Source organism: Sabethes cyaneus, chromosome 1, assembly GCF_943734655.1.
Source record: "Sabethes cyaneus chromosome 1, idSabCyanKW18_F2, whole genome shotgun sequence".
Lineage (NCBI taxonomy): Eukaryota > Metazoa > Arthropoda > Insecta > Diptera > Culicidae > Sabethes > Sabethes cyaneus.
In genome coordinates, this window is record NC_071353.1 from 43,887,361 (window position 1) to 43,906,456 (window position 19,096).

Consider the following 19,096-nt stretch of genomic DNA (forward strand, 5'->3'; position numbering starts at 1 on the left):
TTTTGGGGCTGTTAGAATGATATCAAATGTGTTTTCATGATGTACCAGGTGCGACTAATAACGTACACTAGGTCACTTGAAAAGTATATCAAACTTTTTTTTGTCACACCGTGTTATGATTGTTTCGAGAGATAATCTACATACACTAGTAATGTTTATATCATAAAAAATCCAAATCAAACATAATATGTAAATGTCTCGTTTGTTCATTTGTATGAATAGAAAATTTGACCGAGATATGGCGTCATTCGTCAATACGACCGTGTATTAGCAATTCAGAGATGTGAGGACATCGGAATACGTTTCGGAAATCGGAAATCCATATTATTCCATGCAATCATGTACGCTCAAAGCGCGATATCCTGCATCGGTGGGAAAGCCACCGGTGTGTGGTCAAGCGAATACGTAACCCAGACAGTTATTTTGTGTTCGGCTAGTAATTATTTATTACCGCTTTTACGGAATCAATGTCAATCGATAGTTCAGGGTTGTGAAGTAACCAAATTGCATTATGATTTGGTGCGATGTGATTGTATCAGTCTGCCGCACATGGCAGGACAGCAACAAATGAGACAAGTAATTTGCTTTGTTACATCTACCTCATAATTCATTAAATATGAACGACTGTCGCGGCCGTCTTCCATTGGTTAGCCGCAGCCGTCTTTCGCCAGGATTCGACTGCCATGTGTCAGTAGCAGGTTGGCGCTTTTCGAGTTCAAAAGTTTTCCGTATCCGACAAGGAGGCTCTTTTTGGTCGTAAACCTGCCTGATATATTCTTGAATAAAAAACTGTTAAGCAAACGGCGGCAACAGTAGGTCGCTAGATTGGTTTAGTCTGGAGGCCGTACACTGTGACCCACAAGGACGGACACAAAGAAAGCAACGACAAGGAAATTCCCCTACACCTCCCGTGTGTAACTGACGGTGAATCATTATTCATGGTTCGTTCTCAATGACTTTCCACCCTGATGCTTTCTGCAAATACGGGGAACGGCAAAGGGTCAGATTGGATTTTATACCTGATAACGATTCAGTTATTAACACAGGCAGGAGATTCACGACGCCGCCTCCATCATTTGTAGCGGGTAAAAGTCTGTATTGCCAAAGGTACTTAGGCGAGAAATTGCATTTTAGCAGTCGCACTTGTCGAGATGGTGTGACAAGTGCTGCATTTGCCGCTATATGCGGGGTAGAGTGCTATGGATTGGCGTACTTTGGCAACTAATACCAACAACAGGATACAGCAATTACGTAGAGGAAGTGTTTAACGCTATATCGGCTACGTTAATAAGGGTTCAATTGATATCGGCGGACGCTCAGTTGTTCTTGAACGATTCAGGTGAAAACACCTTCTAAGTGCCATATTGTGCCTGATGGTAGAAACTGAACTGTGATCTATAGTTAGGATATTTTGCTGTGAAGTAAAATGAAAGTGGTTGTGTACGCCATAAGTTACCTGACTTTAGTTGTTCTAGTCAGCGGTAGCCCTCTTCATTATGACAAGTATGAACTCGCTTTTAGTTGAAAACAAAATTTGTGGATTTTGATTATTTTTATTTGGTATTGATCAACAGGTCTACGGTAGTGGTTAATAAAGTGGATTTTATGGACTCTGTAATCGATCACGGTCGGATTAGTAATTTACTGGAAACCGATTCTTCGGAACAGAATGGAACAAATTCAATTTCTGTGAATGGAGTAGAGAATGAAATTGCAGAAATTGATACAGATAATGTAGAGCATAACATAGGCAATGGTGGTTCCAAAATAGCGGCAACTTCTGTGGCTGGAAATGATACTACACAAACAGTTGAAGTTAGTGCTGTTCGTGCATTTAGCTCGGATGATTCTGTGATTACAAAACAAGACTCATCAACTCTTATTAAGGAGCAGGAGAAGTTAACTGGTGAAGTGAGTACGGAAAGCTCTCCAATCAATGATAGCTCATCGAATACTAAAGTGGATTCAACAGAAACTTCTACAACTGTTGAAAATTCATCGAGTATTGAGGCGTCTACAACAACTGAAACAGTAGCAACGAGCACTACCGAAGATACCACAACCACTGAAGACAATAAAATCACAGAAAGCTCTTCAACCATAGAGCATTCATCGAGCACTGGAGGTCCTACAACAACCGAAGTAGTAGTAACAAGAACTACTGAAGTCACTGCCACCGCTACTGACGACAATAAAACGACGGGAGCTTCTTCAACCACAGAAGAAATTCCGACCGGAGAAAGTTCTTCTACCATTGAAAATTCATCGAACAGTGGTGCGCCTACTACAACCGCGGGAGTAGCAACGAGTACTACCGAAGTCACCGTCAGTACGGAAGACAATGAAACCACAGAAAGTTCTACAACTGTTGAAAATTCATCGAGCACTGGAGGGCCTACAACTGGTGAAGCAGTAGCAACGAGTCCCACTGAAGATACCGCAACTACCACGGAAGCTTCTTCAACCGTCGAAAGTTCATCGAGTGCTGGAGCATCTACAACAACTGAAGCGGCAGCATCGAGCACTACCGAAGATTCCGCTACTACGGAAGACGATAAAACCACGGATGCTTCATCAACCGTTGAAAATTCATCGAGTACTGTAGGGTCTACAACAGCTGAAGCAGCAGCAACGAGCACTACCGAAGATACCGCAACTACGGAAGATAACAAAACCACGGATGCTTCTTCAACCATTGAAAGTTCTTCGAGTACAGGAGAACCTTCGACAACAGATGCAGTAGCAACGAGCACTACCGGAGTCTCTACAACCACGGAAGATAGTACAACAACAGAAAGTGCTTCAACCGTTGAAAATTCATCGAGTACAGGGGAACCTACGACAACTGAAACGGTAGCAACGAGCACTGCCGAAGTCTCTACAACAACGGATGATAGTACAACCACAGAAAGTTCTTCAACCATTGAAGATTCGTCGAGTACAGGACAGCCTACGACAACTGAAGCGGTAGCAACGAGCACTACCGGAGTTTCTACAACTACGGAAGATAGTACAACCACAGAAAGTTCTTCAACCGTGGAAAATTCGTCGAGTACAGGGGAACCTACGACAACTGAAGCAGTAGCAACAAGCACTACCGCAGGCTCTACAACCACGGATGATAGTACAACCACAGAAAGTTCTTCAACCGTTGAAGATTCGTCGAGTACAGGACAGCCTACGACAACTGAAACGGTAGCAACGAGCACTACCGCAGGCTCTACAACCACGGATGATAGTACAACCACAGAAAGTTCTTCAACCGTTGAAAATTCTTCGAACACTGGAGAACATACAACTGAAGTCCCCACAACCACAGAAGGTCACACAACAACAGAAAGTTCTTCGACCATTGAGAATTCATCGAGCACAGGTGGACTTACAACAACGGAAGCAGGCGTTACAATTACTACAATTACTACCGAAATAACTTCAACCACAGGAGAACAAACAACCACATATAGTTCCTCAACTGCTGAAAATTCATCGAGCACTGGAGAATCCACAACAACGGAAGTAGGAGTGACAGTGACCTCAGAAGAACAAACTACCACGAAAAGTTCAACAACCAGTACTGCAAAGCAAACCACTGCCGAAGGTACAACTGCCATAACCGGGGAACCTTCTACAACTACGGAAAGCAATGGAAGTACTATCGCGAGTTCCTCATCAGAACCGGGAACGACACCATCGACCACCTCCCCCGGATCCACAAGCACTCCTACCGCTCCGAGCACAACAACCGAACGTGCTGGGGCAAGTGCCGCAGCAGCCAGCGTACTTTGTGTGTTGCTGGGTTCAATATTCGTTCGGCTTCAGTTAATAAGTTAATGTTCCAGTCTTTTGCGTTGAATTAAAAGTGTCAACTCTCTTTGAACATTTTTGTTAACTATTTATTTGGATGAGATCATTGTAGATTTAAGAGTTGAAAGTAGTGCAATAAATGTGTATTATTACTTTCTTCTCGCTTCATTGCACCCCTTGGAAACCACGGTGACACTGTTAAGGTGAATTTGACCAGTAACAGCTTGTCAATCAGAACAGTTAGTGTGGTCCGTGGTTTCAGGAATTACGAGAGCGTCACTTTTTCAGTCTTCTGGTGCCTTCAAACTAACCTTTTCGTTTGCTTTCTGGACAAAAAATTACCAAACTCCTACCATTTCCACCTCGTTTCTCAATGATAATTTCGGATTTCGTTTGAAAAGAGTTTTAGGATTAGCTGCCTTTGCTTTCTGTCACTTTTCGATTTTCTGTCAATGCTCAAATGGTCCATATAAGCGGTATAAGCATAATAGGTTTTATTTCTCTATCATTATAGAGATTTCCGGACAGAAAACAAATTTACAAGAGGTTGTGAGACAAATGAGGTGAAGAAAATGGCATAGTCTCTTACATTATGAGAAATTCCGAAATGAAAACCGATTTACAAGGGACTGCGATACAAAAAGAGAGGTGGTGCCGAGCGAAGTCGGGCATTCGGTTAGAGGTATAATAATGATTCCTTTCTTCGTTATGTTAAATGCGAATTTTTCTTCTAAACAAACTACGTCCCAAAAATATTTTGTAGGCTTTGCAAGCATATCTAGTCTATTAGATTTTCAAAGCTTCATTTAAATAATGATATTGGTAATTAAAAAAGTGATCATATTTTTATTTAGATTTTGAATAAATATTGAATAAACGAATCAATTGAATAAGCTAAATCCTTTTGCTGGAGTAAGAGTGCTAAAAAAATTGACGGCCTTACATGAATGCAGTATTCTTTTGTTTGCCAGCTCATGGATCTGACTACTGAACTGCTGATAGTGTCTGTCTCTCTCAGTTTTCTACCCTTCAAAACAATTTATTCATGAATTGCAGCGCTGAACGATTGTTCGACTAACCTGTCAGTCAATTTTCTTGCTCTTGATTGATATTTTAAACTTTAAAATTTAGTATTTTAAACTGCCTGCTTTTTAAAATCAACAAAAACCTTCATCCAGGAAAATAATTAAAACTTCAGAGTAATGTTTATGTTTAATGTAGTTTCGTTTGCTGTTGTTGGCTATTCAAAATGAATGAATGATTCACATTTGATTTTTCACTATTATCGAGAATGAATGAATGTAGAGAACAACACGAACATGAACGCAAGTGATTCACTCGAATTGTTGTTTTCAGGTTGCCAATGCTGAGTTCATTTCATCTGTTTGAGCAGAATGTTGAGAATGAGCAGTATATTGCAACAAATCAGGCGTATTGCATACGTTGAATATGAGATTTCTAAGCACTGGGAGTAACTGCAGCTGTAAGTAATATATGTTTATCATAAAACTTTATTTTTCGAAGCAAAACTATAGTACACAGTAAGCTGAGAAAGATTAGTATTCGTTCTTTCAAGAGGGGAGCGGAGAAAGTTGACTTTCTTTCACGTTTTTAGAAAACTGACATCTGTGGAAACAATTCGTTTATTAAATACAAACATTCTTTCAGACAATAAATAATAATAGGTGGAACAAATAAATAATTTTTTTTTCTTTTTTTTTTTGCAAATCGTTGAACATTCCTTGGAATGATTAGAGTATCCAATCAAGAAGGTTGTCCATTGGTAGGCATTCTGAGGTATCGAATGCTCGATGAAAAAAATTCAGTGCTGCCATACTTTTTGGTTTGGAGATGGTACTGTACATTTGTGTGTTCCTTCTAGTCGGAGCAATTCAATCTATGCTGGAATTTGGTATCGCTAGTAGGCATGAGCCGAGGTGGATGATGACGATGATGACGATGAGGAAGGAGATGAGCTGGATCCCGCCGAGCCAGAATTGTAGGCTGTTGAACTATAAGACGACCCACTGTTGCTGCTGGAGCTGGGATAGTATGAGCTGTAGGCTAAACTGTGCGACGAAGATGAGGTCGATGGTTCCCATACGCGCGAGTACGGTCCTCCGGTTTGCGGCTCCCAGGAAGATGGGTTGTAGCTGGATGGTGGTTCAGTGGAAGCCGGAGCAGGGGCGCCGTATTCGGCAGCTGGTGGCATCATGGGCATCATGGACATCATTGGCATGCCAAGACCGGACTTTTTGACCAGTTGAGCAATCAGGAAGCCAAGAACCAAGGTGATTGCTAGTTTCGAAAGGATCAGGGCTTTCATTGCCTTCAGGCCAATCAGGGCCACGACGATCGGCATCAGGGCCTTCATCTTCAGCTTGAGCAGCAGCAGAACTGGAAGCAGTAGTTTCTTCTTCAGTAAGTGACCACGGGATTCTGCGGTGAATACGGAAAAAGAGCATACGAGCACGGGCACATGCAGTGGGAAAGAATTGGATTAGTTTTAGTTAGTTTAGTTAAATAAAAATGCGATTTGGGAAGTTAAATTCAAGCAAATTGCATGTTTGTAACCAGGCTATGTTCCTACCAAAATTACATGTTCTGGTCACTCTAGTTTTTAATGTATATTGCATAGTTATTGATTAATTAGTTGTTAAATTTTCTGATTGTGTAAAGGTATGGTAACAAATCTATTTTGGACCCCTTCAGCAGCTGTGGATAATTTGGACACTTCCATTTGAGCAAGTGTCCAAATTATGTATAGCTGCTGATGGGGTCCACAAGATAGAGTTTCATTCTCGTAAATTCCATGAATTAAAATTTGAACGAATTTCAAGATGAATAAAGATGTTCGGTGCCAAAAATAGGCCAGTTTTGTCCACGAATAAAAACTTATCGTGCGGACATCTTAAATCACATTAGAATTCAAAAACTAGGTCAATATAAGCCAAATCGGCTATTGTGGGTCACGTTGGTCATATCTGGACTCTAGGTGACTCTAGGTTTGGGTGACTCTAGGAATTCTTAGGAAATGGCCAGTTTCGAATATGAACAAAAACTCAACATACGGCACCTCAAATTACACAAAAACTCTTAAGATAGATCCAAATTCAGACTACCTAGGGCCACAATGGCCAATTCTGGTCATGATTTTGTTATAAAAAAATTACCACATTGTGCTGTTGTACTTCCCTAGGAGTTCCCGCAGTCCTCCGAACATGTCCAAATATGATCAACGTGACCCTAGATAGCAAATTTGGCTTTCATCAATCTAGTTTTTGAATTCTAGTGTGATTTAAAATGTCACACGATAGGGTTTTGTTCATGTGCGAAACTGGCCACTTTTCTGGATATTCCCGGGAGTCCCCGGAACTTATATTCAGATATACCCTACGGGGTGCTAGAAAGTTGGTCTAACTTCCATTGATCTAGTTTTTAAATTCTAGCATAATTTGAGGTGTCGCATGATAAGTTTTTGTTCGTGTTCGATACTGACCATTTTCCCCAGTAGTGATAACTACATCCAGAACATTTCCGGTTAGTTCCAACACAGCGCAAAACTCCTAAAATGGTCGCCAATGGGCAAGCATTGCAAAAAAATCAGTACCGGTTGCTATTTACGTTCATTGTGGAAGTGTCATTGAAGTTTTTGATTTACTTCACATGAGCAATCTGCCCTTTTAAACTTCAAAAGGGTGTTCCTAACTCAAAAATTCGTCAAATGATTTTTTAAAAATTGGCTCAGAGATGTAGGATGGCAATACAAACCAACCTGCGTATGCATTTGTGATTTTAAAAATAATCATTTTTGCGTTTGGATTTGGTTTTTAAAAAATCATAACCTTTGAACCACTGCATTCGACATTCATATTCGATATTCATGTTTGCTCTGCCAGCATCATTTCGCACATAAACTCAGACTAATTTTGGAATCCCGAGCAAAATCGGCAACTCAGCTAGTTGTTTTATAATTGCAAAAACTCGTTTAAATGAAACACTCGCTTCTAATATTTTTCTGAGAACATGCTAACCATTATGAAATATATTATTTTTTGTTTTTCAGATGCCATTTTTTAAAGATTATTTAGCGACAATACAAAAGAGATACATGATAAACATGTTTTTTCCTACTAGAAATTTTTTTTAAAGATTGTATCTTCAAAACAAAAAAAAAATTATATACCTAACTGAAAATTTTAGGTTTCAAGAAAATTAATGAAAAATTGTGGTCTTTTTGGCCTTCCAATTAAGAAAACATAAAAAACATAGGGGGAAGTTGTGTATGGCAGGATAGGCTTCTATGCCCGGACACTGGTGATTTCTCAAAAACAAAAAAATAAAATATTTGGAAAGAACGAAATTATAGTACTTTAAATATTCTATTGTTTATTTTTCCTAAAAATTTTATCATTTCTTGTTATTGACAAATCGCTAGTGTCCGGGCATAGAGGTCTGTCCGGCCATACACGACTTCCCCCTATATTTTTATGTATTTTTGCAAATGCAAATCAATTTGAACAACTGCCGGTTGAAAGCCCCATAAAATATGCAAATAAATAAATAACAATTTTTGTTTAAAAGCGTATTAAAATCCTTCTATTCGATTCTAAAATTATTAAAATTTGTGCAATGGTTTAAAAATAATGAATTTTTAAAAAAAGGTTCAAGAACAAAACTGGACAAAAATTTAGAATTTTAGGACTATTCTAACTTAAAAACAGGCATCTTAAGCCCCAAATAAACAATATTTGGGTCTAAAATTTTCGGAAAGGACGGAAGTAGACATGCTAGGGGGGCTCTGTAGCCGCAAGGTTACCGAGTCTGCTTTGACAAGCGAATGGTCATGGGTTCGAATCTTAGTAGAATCAGGCCATTCGATGGCAAAGTGACTTTTAGCATGGGTTTATTCCCAGGCCCCTCACCACCCTTCCTTCGTGCTGAATTCTATGTTATCCCGATATGGCCTATTGACAGTGCAAAAATGAGACTCTTATAGCTCAATGCACTGGTTAGCTGTTCCAGGGATGACTATAATTGGGGACAGCGCTGTCATGTGGAACGAGGTGGGTAAAGTAGAGGAAAAGCATTGAAGGAAGGGTACTCTAATTACACACAAGCACGCATAAAATTCAATAAGCATATCGCTCACTCAATAGCGACTATAGCCAAAATAAATGCAGTGCGGGTTATACAGCAAACACCCGGGCGATATCAGAATAGATCAAACCATACTGGTCGCAGTGATGAGTCCACACAGGAAAAAAAGTAGACATGCTACGAATCAAATGGAAGCAATTATAAATTTCGATGGTACTTTTTTCATAGAATTCCTGTTTAAGGATCTCAGAGATTCCTGCAGATTCCTGTATAACTTATTTGATTTTTTTCCGTACATAAGGGGCACCTTTAAAGAAACTCTAAATATTCAATAGATTAGCTCAAATTTTGAGGCAAATGTGGAAAATTCTTTTGGAAGATTCTTTTGATATGTTCACGTGAAAATTATTCATAATTCCTTTTCCCTAAATGAATGCCAGTTTCTGCTCCCAAATATCTTCAAATTTATCGGAAGTTGACAAAATAGTCTTAAAATTTAGTACATGATGAAAAGTTAGTCATTTCATTGATGATAGAAAAATATTCGAACACAATAAAACTAGCCATTCAAATGTCCAGTTATTTTAATTAACAGCTATTTGTTTTACTTAATATTCTTATTACAAGAATTGCTCTTCATTGCTGAAATTCGAAGCAATGAATTATAATGCTGGTATGCGTAAGAATTATAGTGCTGGTATGCGATCAACTTGCAATTCGCAGTGTATTGTAATATGTTCCGTTTTTTTTCAAAATGAATGCAACGATAAGCATACTGCACTGACAAGCACAAGCATATTAACACCTTCCTGATTTAATTTTTTTGTCCAGAATCCAGATCAATTAAATTATTTTCTCATGCAATGCCTTTTTTCCACTGTATAACCACTAGAAAACTAAAATCCACTTGGATGCTCTATATAATTCATGCAATTCAGACCATCCACATGCATCCAGCTCAAAGTTTATGTCCCGAAATAGTTCAAGCTGCTTTCCCACACAAAAATTGACTTCCGAATGAGTGTGAGCAAAAAAAACTACACTATCACTAATACTAACCCGCGCCAAGTCCTACAGGTAGAGAGTTCAAGTTTATGCCCTTGTCAGCCCGATAGCTGACAACGGTGTCCTCCGGCAGCTGAAGTTTGAACTCATGCGTGGCAAGAACCCGAGCGACACGGTCAAAGATCACCTTATCCACATTTTGCACTTCGAAGGCACGGGCCTGCTCCTCGTGCAGCCCCAGTACACCGTCCAGGTAGATCAGTACCTTGCCCTTGAGGCAACTCATCACCGAATCCTGGTAGAAGCAGTCGTTCACGATCGATGACAGCAGCTGCTCGCTGGTTGCAATCCGCGGGGTGGCAGCTTCTACTAAGTTGGAAGCAATCGATGCACAGGACACTGCACCTAGGAGGGCGGTGGCACTTAACACTAATAGACATGTGGCGGATTTCATTTTGCCGTTTCGTCTTCTTCCTTTATGTATGTATTCAAATTTCACTTTTGCACTGTAGGAAGTGCCGGGAGGACTTAACTAACTAAGTTTCGTTCAATTTATTTTAATCTATGCGTGTTGATTAAACAAATGACAGCAAGGTAATGATAGTGTGTTTGCCACTGTGCGAGTATTTTATACCACTGCTCTCAATTGGCTTTCCAGTTCTGCACGGTTTATTGAATGGTTTCCTAGGTCTAGGTGGAGGCTCAGTATTCACGAAAAAGTACGCAAATCCAAAAGAGCTCCGATGGTTTGTGACACTACCGGACAACCGAAAAGCGAAACACCAAATAAGCATCCGAAGCCGTTTTTGGCGATGCTTTTGTTTAACCTGGGCTGGCGAGTACATATTTTTCTTACCACTACCGAATCACTTCGGCCGATCAGCTATTGCTATTGCTATTGGCCCCCCCCCGATAATTCTCCGACTTGGTTCCACCCAACAACGCGTAGGAGAGTTGTCGATTTTTCCTCGTCTTTAAAAACGCAGACCCGAGTGCGCAAATGTTCCACTTTATTGGGCTCATCAGTATTCTGGGTGCGGAATCCTCGCCTCGGAACGACCGACCGGTAGGGCCCTCTTCAGTGGCATAGTTATGCGCTTATGGTCGAAAGAATTTTGACCGCATTAGTGAGAATCACTTTCTCCGAAGAAAGTTTTCCGGTGGTGTATACCTCAACGATAATGCAGCTGCAAATCCTGGTTATTTATTACACTGCCATCATTGCATAATACGCGGATGTCCTTTGGGTTGCGTTGATGGGGTCACGTAAACGAGGGGTCATTAAAGTCAGCGTAACTGGAAACAATTTTGTACCATTTTTGCAGTTGATTGGGAGGGTATTAAAAGTAATGTACAAGAAGCCGTTTCTGACTTTGACTAATCATGTTTGTTATGAAATAATCGCGAAAAATTAATAAAAGACCAAAAGTTCTAACAAAACTGTTTTGGTTATAACTGAATTTTAACAATCTATATTAACAACTTGCTGAAAAAAATTATCTGGTTGTATCGAGGATAATAAAAACTAAAAACCGTGTAAGTTTTGTGATAGTAACAAGTTAGTTAGTACAACTTTCGTAATTATTTTTTATTTGTTGACCTATCATAAATAGCTGCTTTAAATAGTAACTAAATAACATGTCAGTTTTAATAGAATTAAAGAATAGCATTTATTTTTGTTTTCATTCTTATCTTTTATTTGTTATAAGATTGCGATTTTTGTTTTGTGGCCCATAAAAGTAGTGTATCAACAATCAAATCCAATCCAATCCATACAACCCCAGATAGTATTTCGATTTATAGGATCTTGTTTTACACCCCATTGCTGAATAACAGAATTGACTAAAATTATTTACAATACATACTTGGTCACCGCAAGCGCGCCTAATACGGTGCGCAGTATTAGGACACTTTAATTAAGTTCATTATTTGGAGGAACTTGGAAGTTTTGACTGAAATGTGAGGTACGCAGAATTATGAGTCACGCAGTATTAGGAACGCCGATAATAGTTGAAATGAGTTGCGAGATAGGTAACTTCCTCTTGGTGTATCCTGGATAATTCCAAATGAACAACAAAATAGAGCGTATGTACCTCGGGTTAGGGGTGAGTCAAATCGCATCTGTCTTGGAGTAAACGGTTGAGTCAGAAATATTGCATTTTATCGTCTTGGATACAGATAGTTACATCCCCATCCCTAAGGGAATTTCATGCAGGAGATCCTATTATACACGGTTCTTTGAAGTACCACATCTACTAAGGTAAAGCCAATGCAACGGAACATGCGGTGCTGGAAAACCGGAAGACGAGAGCCATTCGGTGGTGGTCCACTGGTGACCATATATGCGTAATTGAGAATTAAGGGCAAATCCTACAATTACCGGTTAATCAACATCTACGCACTGACAAACGGCACACCCGAAGATGTCAAGGGTGAGTTAGCGAATGCCTAAAGCATGATGCAATTATCGTTATTTATTTGATATGCAAATAGTCAAGTTTAGAAAGAGGAATTCATCTGCTCGGTTAATGGAAGTTACGGCCTTCATTCTTAGACCAATAAAAATGGCCAGAAGATGACAATCACTTGCAGTTCATCACCATCAATAGTCACTGTCCGTGGGAGGCAATCGTTGCTTTCTCTGGAGCCACTTCTTACCACATATCTGGTTTTCGAAGCATTGATTTGTAACCCAAGCCTCCTAGCCTCCGGTTCTAGTCTGGCGTAGATTGCCTTCGCCGTCCTTTGTGCGATTCAAAAGGACTCGAGAGTGCCCCCGAAACACGCACGTAGCACACCACTCACTCCAGGGTAGCTTTGATCAGCCGCAGTAGCTTGTCTGGAAAACCGTTCTTGTACATTATATGTCATAGCTGTCCGCACCTGACTGTATCGTATGCTGTTCTGAAATCCCCGGGCCTCTATAAAGCCCACCTACTACTGCCCCACGAATTCTCTTGCTGTTGGGGATAGACGTTGTAACAATATCTGACTGAGCACCTGGTAGGTAGCATTGACCAGCGTAATGCCGCGGTAATTACAGCAATCTAGCCGACCGCCCTTTTTGTAAATGGGGCAAACTACAGCTTCTATTTACTTCTCCACGTCTCCTTCTATAGCATCGTCGTTGAGGTTCTCTTCGAAGAACTGCTTCCATCTGTAGTCCACGTCGCGCTCGTTTTGACTAGGTTTCCTACCTCGTCCCTACGCATATCGGGCATCGGGCTGTGTCCCTTTACGAGATTGGTTCACCTTCTCATTGAACTTACGCGTCCTATTTGCCTCATTAGTCTCATTAGTTGTTCTAGACCTGTCCTCTTTTTGAAACTTTTTCTACCTCAGGATTATAGTCAACTCATTCCGCGCACGTCGATACTTGACCAAATTCTTCCTCGCGGTAATGCTTGGCTAGATTTTCCAAGCGCTTTTTTCCTCTCCATCGCTTGTTGGTATTTCCCGTCAGACCAAATACTTCGTGCGCTCGAGATTGCCTCATCTAGAACCGCGGTTGCAGCCCTTGACGGCCGAGCGTATTCTACTCCATCCGTTTTCGAGGGTCGAAGCACCGAGCTCCACAGAGGAAGCTACAGCTTCATCCAGTGTGCGCGCGTAGTTCTTGGCAACTCGTGGGTTGTCTGTTTATCGAATATTTAACCGAGGAGGACGGCTTCGTCGCGAGGTATAAACCGTCGATAGTTTTGAGCGCATATGTACCTCTACTAGGTCTTGGTCCGAGTCGATTTCCCCAACCCGTAGGGAGCGTGCGTTGGTGATGTTCGAGAACAACCGCCCATCGATGAGAATATAGTTGATTTGGTTCAAGGTTTGTTGGTTAGGTGATCTACAAGTGCGAAGGTGCGAAGTTGATGCATCGCTGGCCGTTATCCTTCACATCATTGTGCAGGCTATGGGGCCCGCTCACCGGTCTATACATTTCTTCCCTGCCGACCTGGGCGTTCATACCCCTGATGACGATCTTGATATCCCGTGGCGAACAGCTATCGTACGTTGCCTCCAGCTGCACGTAGAACGCTTCCTTCTCATTGTCGGGTCTACTTATGTGTGGACAATGCACGTTTATCATGATGTAGTTGAAGAAACGGCCTTTTATCCTCAATATGCGTTTTCTCTCGATGATCGCTCTCCAGTTCATTACGCAATCCTGCATTCTGTCCTCCACTATGAAGCCTATTCCCAGCTCACTGTTCGCTCCACCGCTCCACTCGTTTGGTAAAATTGGACCTTACTGCCATGGATCCTCCACACCTCCTCGCCTTTGCGACAGATCTCCTGCAGTGCCACGATGCCGAATTTTTGGGATTCTAACTGATCGAGCAGTTCACCAACCAGCTGGAAGACGAGCCTACTTTTTCCTCAGCAATGCGCTTGGATCAAGGAGGATACACCGCCGCACAAAGCTAACAATACACCAAACCCTAATCAGACCGGTCGGTAGTCCTCTACAGACGTGAGCCTGCGACTGTGCTTACTTAGCAGCTTATGCTTAATCGAGAAGCTGCAGTGGGCCGGTGACGTCGCAAGGATGCCGGACGACGTGCTAGATGGCCTTTTTCAATTTAAAATATTGTTTATTAAGTTTTTTTTTATTAAATTACATATTCAAGACATTAAGAGTATTATTCTATCAAATTCAAAATTCGGACCAGATTGCAGCCAACTTGCGTGTATCGAGATGCTCAACGAATTGGCGACGAGTAGGCCAAGACCTAGTCACTGGATGCAAAGTCGTGATATAATACGAGTCACCTCGGCTCTATGCAGCTTTAGGAGGAGGAGATATTGCTGAATAATAAGGATCAATGAGGATTGTGAACGATGGCCAAGCGGTGGAACATCCAATACGGAACACGAAGCATGGGCTCGCTGCCGCATTCCGTATTTTGAGCTTGATCTTCTGTTTTCATACGATAGACTTTACAGCCAACCGTTAAGCATTCTGCACACGAAACGACAAGTGACCTAAGCCATAAAATATGACCCGACTATGACTACATTTTTTATCGCACATCGAACACAGATTGAAGAATGATTCTTCAATCTGTATTCGATGTACCCGGGTAAAATCTGTTGTAGAGAAACCGACAACTTTATATACACAAATGACACAAATTACTTGACAAAGAAAATATTTGCATACGTTCTGTCCTGAGGATGAAGGGATACCCTTCGAAACGTCGACAATAAACGAAATATAAATATTTTCGCACGAAACCCGTGACCAAAAGCCAGTACCACATGTATAACAAAACCAACGTTTTTATTATCATCGTAAATTATGAAAGATTATTATTGACTGAGAGATACGGACATGCTTGGAAAAGTATACACGTATTATTTATGAAGATTGTAAGTTCTGTTAGGAAGCTATTATTACTTAGGTCTATCATACTAAGAAGTTCGATCTACCAAACAGCTGCAATTTGCAGCATTTGTAAATTATTGCAGAAAAACTACGCGTTATAGTTTGGGATGAGTTCTTCCAGAGCCTTCATACAGATCACAGATTTGATTTAATAATAAAACAGTCAACTTTTATGAAAAAAGAAGTGTAAATAAGGATTGAAATATCTTTTAATTCTTAGGTTTTTTATTAACCCTCGGCCAACAACGTTCGGCTAGTAGGTAGGGTATGTTGCTACATCGTCTTAATTGCCTCTCGTCCTATCCCACACAAATTATTAAAAATATCAACATTTTTATGACACACAATGCAAAACTAATTATTCCCTAATATATTAGTTAGTTGTCTATCATACGCGATCAATCAAAGTGAGCTGAGATCTATTTAAATTCTTTTTATCATTAAAGAAGTCCTACCAGCCAAATTTCCAACGTTTTTTCATGCGACGAAGAAGACAATGTCGACTGGTCGTTTTAATTTCCGTCATTCGTAAATGAAAATAACTCACGCAAGGCATTGTCGTTATTCTACAGCCAGGATAACTTGCCTGACCTGCAGAAATTTTGTAGAATAACATTTTGTCATGCCGTTCTACACAAACACATGCGCGTTAGCTTCGTAAACATTGTTGTGATTTTTAGTTCGGACGATGAAAAATTTTGATGGACGGATTTTAAAACGGTACGACGAATTTTAGAAATAAAGTCAGTTGCGTAATTTCAATAATATGCTTTAATAGTCGCTTTTCAGTGATTTCAAAGTTCACGGATCGGAAGGTAAGTGTGTTTTAGTCAAATAAGCACAAGAACTTTTGGAGTATTCATTAAATCCATCCAACAAATGATGAAAATTAGAATTGCTTTACTTATTACGACGGGAATTAGAAAAAAACCCCATATAATTCGAATGATATTTTAATTCATGACATATTCGGATATTTTATGATTTTAATACTATTGAAAAAATATATTCAACTATCGTTTTATTGTATTCGTTCGGTTTTATTGTACAGAAGTATTCGCAACAATATCGCATACCCGTGGGAAATTAAATAAATAAATTACTACTGTACCGTAATCAGTCATTGAGAAACCCATTGTTTCGAATTTAGCTGACACGATTGCTTTACCAGCCTCGAACATGGGCGACAGTGGTGTGTGCTTTTTGGTCTCACAGATGTTTCCCTATTCAGCGGGATTTATGCATATGCATTATACGCCAGATCCTGTCCGGTATATTCTGGTTCGGCATCGACGGAACCGAATGAACGGCCGGCGTCCCAGGGACCGTGAGCAGCGATATGCGGGTGGTGGCTATCAGCAGCGAGCTTGAAAAATCAAATGGTAAGTTATCTTTTGCGTATGTACCTTAAAGCAGAGATTTGAACCTTTTTGCACAGCTGGAAAACTGCTAATCCAACGGAAACTAGGAACGAGAAGAAAGAGAGCTGCAATGAGTTCCAGGCCTTCAGTCCGAGGATTCCGAGGGCCATCGGGATCAAAGTCATCGCCTTCAGGAGGATGAACACCATAATTGGGATTACAATCTTCTTCAGTTTAGACTTTCGTGCTTCTCCAACGCTTCGTGCGCTGTCAGCTTTGGGAAAGTTAACTGTCAAACTAAGTTCGTCGTTGTCCATGTTTCGGGGCGATACGGTAACCTTTGCGTTGGCAAGAGGTAGTTTAAAGGTAACGTCGTGACTCTTTAGATATTGTTCGACATTATCAACCAATCCTGCGGCACTGCGAGCTCCGTTTCCAGTGTATCCATTGCCGTGAACTTCAACGTCGTCGGTGAGCTACATTTAAGCACATAGTTTTTGCTGATTTAAAAAATTATTTTTTCATAGTTTTTCCTACTTACCTGGAAGTTATCTTTTTTGAACACAGTATCCAAAAAGCTCATGATCTTGTACTTGAGGCAGGCCCCGCTATCGTTATCTGTACTGCACATTGAACGCATCTCTTCCACCATGCCGTCCATCGGAGTTCCTTTCCAGAATGCCGGTTTGCTTGCGGGGTTTGCTCCTGCCAACCCAACAAGGGCCACGGCCAGTATCATATATTTGAACGCCATGTTACAGGACTTCTTTGCAAATTGATAATGACACTTTTTCAGCTCACTGATGTCTTTTCGGTGTGATCGCGGGGAACGAAATTGACAATATGCTGGTGTAAAATTTAATCACTTCAGTTTATATACGACCTTCCGGTTAACTGTCTGTAGTTTCCGACTTCGACCAGTTGAAACTAGCTATCGTAGTTGGATTCGGAAAAGTTCGCTTCGTTTCGGACGTTTCTCACACTCTCGGGGAAGAGCATGTGTTGGAAGGCATCCCCGAATCGCGGGGCTCATGTTTCTAGTTGGGAGGTGGTAATTCAGTGACAAGTGCCCCCAAATTGCCGATGCTAACACAAATCACTGGCGTGTAGTAACAATATGTCAATTCAAAATAAACTTTGGGATTTCGATCACGTAGTTGGAGGTTTTATTTTTCTCCACTTTTACTGCGTTACAATACTGTACGAGCGAAGACTGGAAGTAATGCCGTATGATGCGATAGATATGCTTTGAAGCTCTATGCTGTGCGTGTGTTTATGCTAAATAGTTTAGCTGTTTGATTAGAAACCTATTACCTGTTGGCTAATAGGCTATTATGATGAAATATAATGTGAAACATGAACTCACATTATCGGTTTCAAAAAATCGATTGGCCCTAAATATATTTTTGCTTTGTAAACGAATAACATACCGAAAAACAATATGTCGTAGAAACACAAGCTTTCCAGCTTGACGCAAACAATGTTGAAACAAACTTAAGTTGGTTTGGTTCGACAATAGTTAACAAAGCTTTTACGACCAATCAAATTAAGGGAAAAGAAAGTAAAATCATTAATACATGATTGGAGCTGATATGTGTAATAAGCAAGGTTCGCAGGTAAATTCTTATTTATTGTTACTGCAAAGGAAAACCATTCATAATTGTCCCTCCTCATTTTTGTGGGACTTCGGTGTACTTGTACTGTTTAACTAACCACATGGGAAATATAAAATTCTTCAAGTCCGTACAACATTTTCACTAATCTTGAAACCACTTGCTTACTTCAGTTAGTTCTAAGCTAAGTCTAAGATTGTTTATTTTTGAATTTAAAACTCATTCACATTGTTTTTGCAAGTCAGAATAAATGATTCAAAATGCCACTGCGACAATCATGGAGACTGTATTTTGTAGCTGAACCAGATTGCACTACACAGTTTACGAATTGCTCATACTCATTGTTGAGCTAGGTGGTTGTAAGACTGTATCCCAATTAGGTATTACATGGTTAATAAAACCAATAACCTTCTGGGGATTGAGTTTCCATACAGAATATGGAGTTAATATAGGTAGCTTCCTAAGAAGCTGTACCTGGACGACGCAAGAGCTCCACAGTAGCAGTGCAAGTGCGATGAACTTTCTAGTTCTAAGTTGCAATAGCAGCAAATCTCAGTCCAGAACTTGCCAATTCTCTTTAAATGGTAAAGAGAGAGACAATGTCCGATGAGGAGTCCCGTGATTGTGCGCAGTTCACTACGCGTTAAGGTAAGTAAGTTTTATCCACTACATGGTATGTGTAGATAAACTGTCTAGCTTGTCTACAGCCCTACGCTTGATACCAACTGGATGCTATTTCTAGCTTTTCCCAGGTCACCAATTCGCCCATGACAGCGGATATAGAGGGGCCCAGAAACGGTTCGGGGCCAATGTCTCGCTAGGCTGTCAGC

General features: G+C 40.5%; 3 protein-coding genes across 3 annotated transcripts; 1 reads left to right on the plus strand and 2 right to left on the minus strand.

Moving 5' to 3' along the window:
• Nucleotides 1-1,426: 1,426 nt before the first annotated feature.
• Nucleotides 1,427-3,831, plus strand: LOC128745623 (mucin-5AC). The gene is made up of 2 exons (XM_053842698.1): nucleotides 1,427-1,503; nucleotides 1,575-3,831. The coding sequence occupies exons 1-2, from the start codon at nucleotides 1,427-1,429 to the stop codon at nucleotides 3,829-3,831; spliced, it is 2,334 nt and encodes a 777-aa protein (XP_053698673.1).
• Nucleotides 3,832-5,722: 1,891 nt separating this feature from the next.
• LOC128732537 (uncharacterized) lies at nucleotides 5,723-10,363 on the minus strand. The gene is made up of 2 exons (XM_053825808.1): nucleotides 9,964-10,363; nucleotides 5,723-6,243 (listed from the first exon to the last, which is right to left on the minus strand). Exons 1-2 carry the CDS (start codon nucleotides 10,361-10,363, stop codon nucleotides 5,723-5,725), a joined length of 921 nt encoding a protein of 306 aa, XP_053681783.1.
• Nucleotides 10,364-16,529: 6,166 nt separating this feature from the next.
• Nucleotides 16,530-17,407, minus strand: LOC128745296 (uncharacterized). The gene is made up of 3 exons (XM_053842331.1): nucleotides 17,195-17,407; nucleotides 16,719-17,129; nucleotides 16,530-16,658 (listed from the first exon to the last, which is right to left on the minus strand). The coding sequence occupies exons 1-3, from the start codon at nucleotides 17,405-17,407 to the stop codon at nucleotides 16,530-16,532; spliced, it is 753 nt and encodes a 250-aa protein (XP_053698306.1).
• Nucleotides 17,408-19,096: the final 1,689 nt, after the last annotated feature.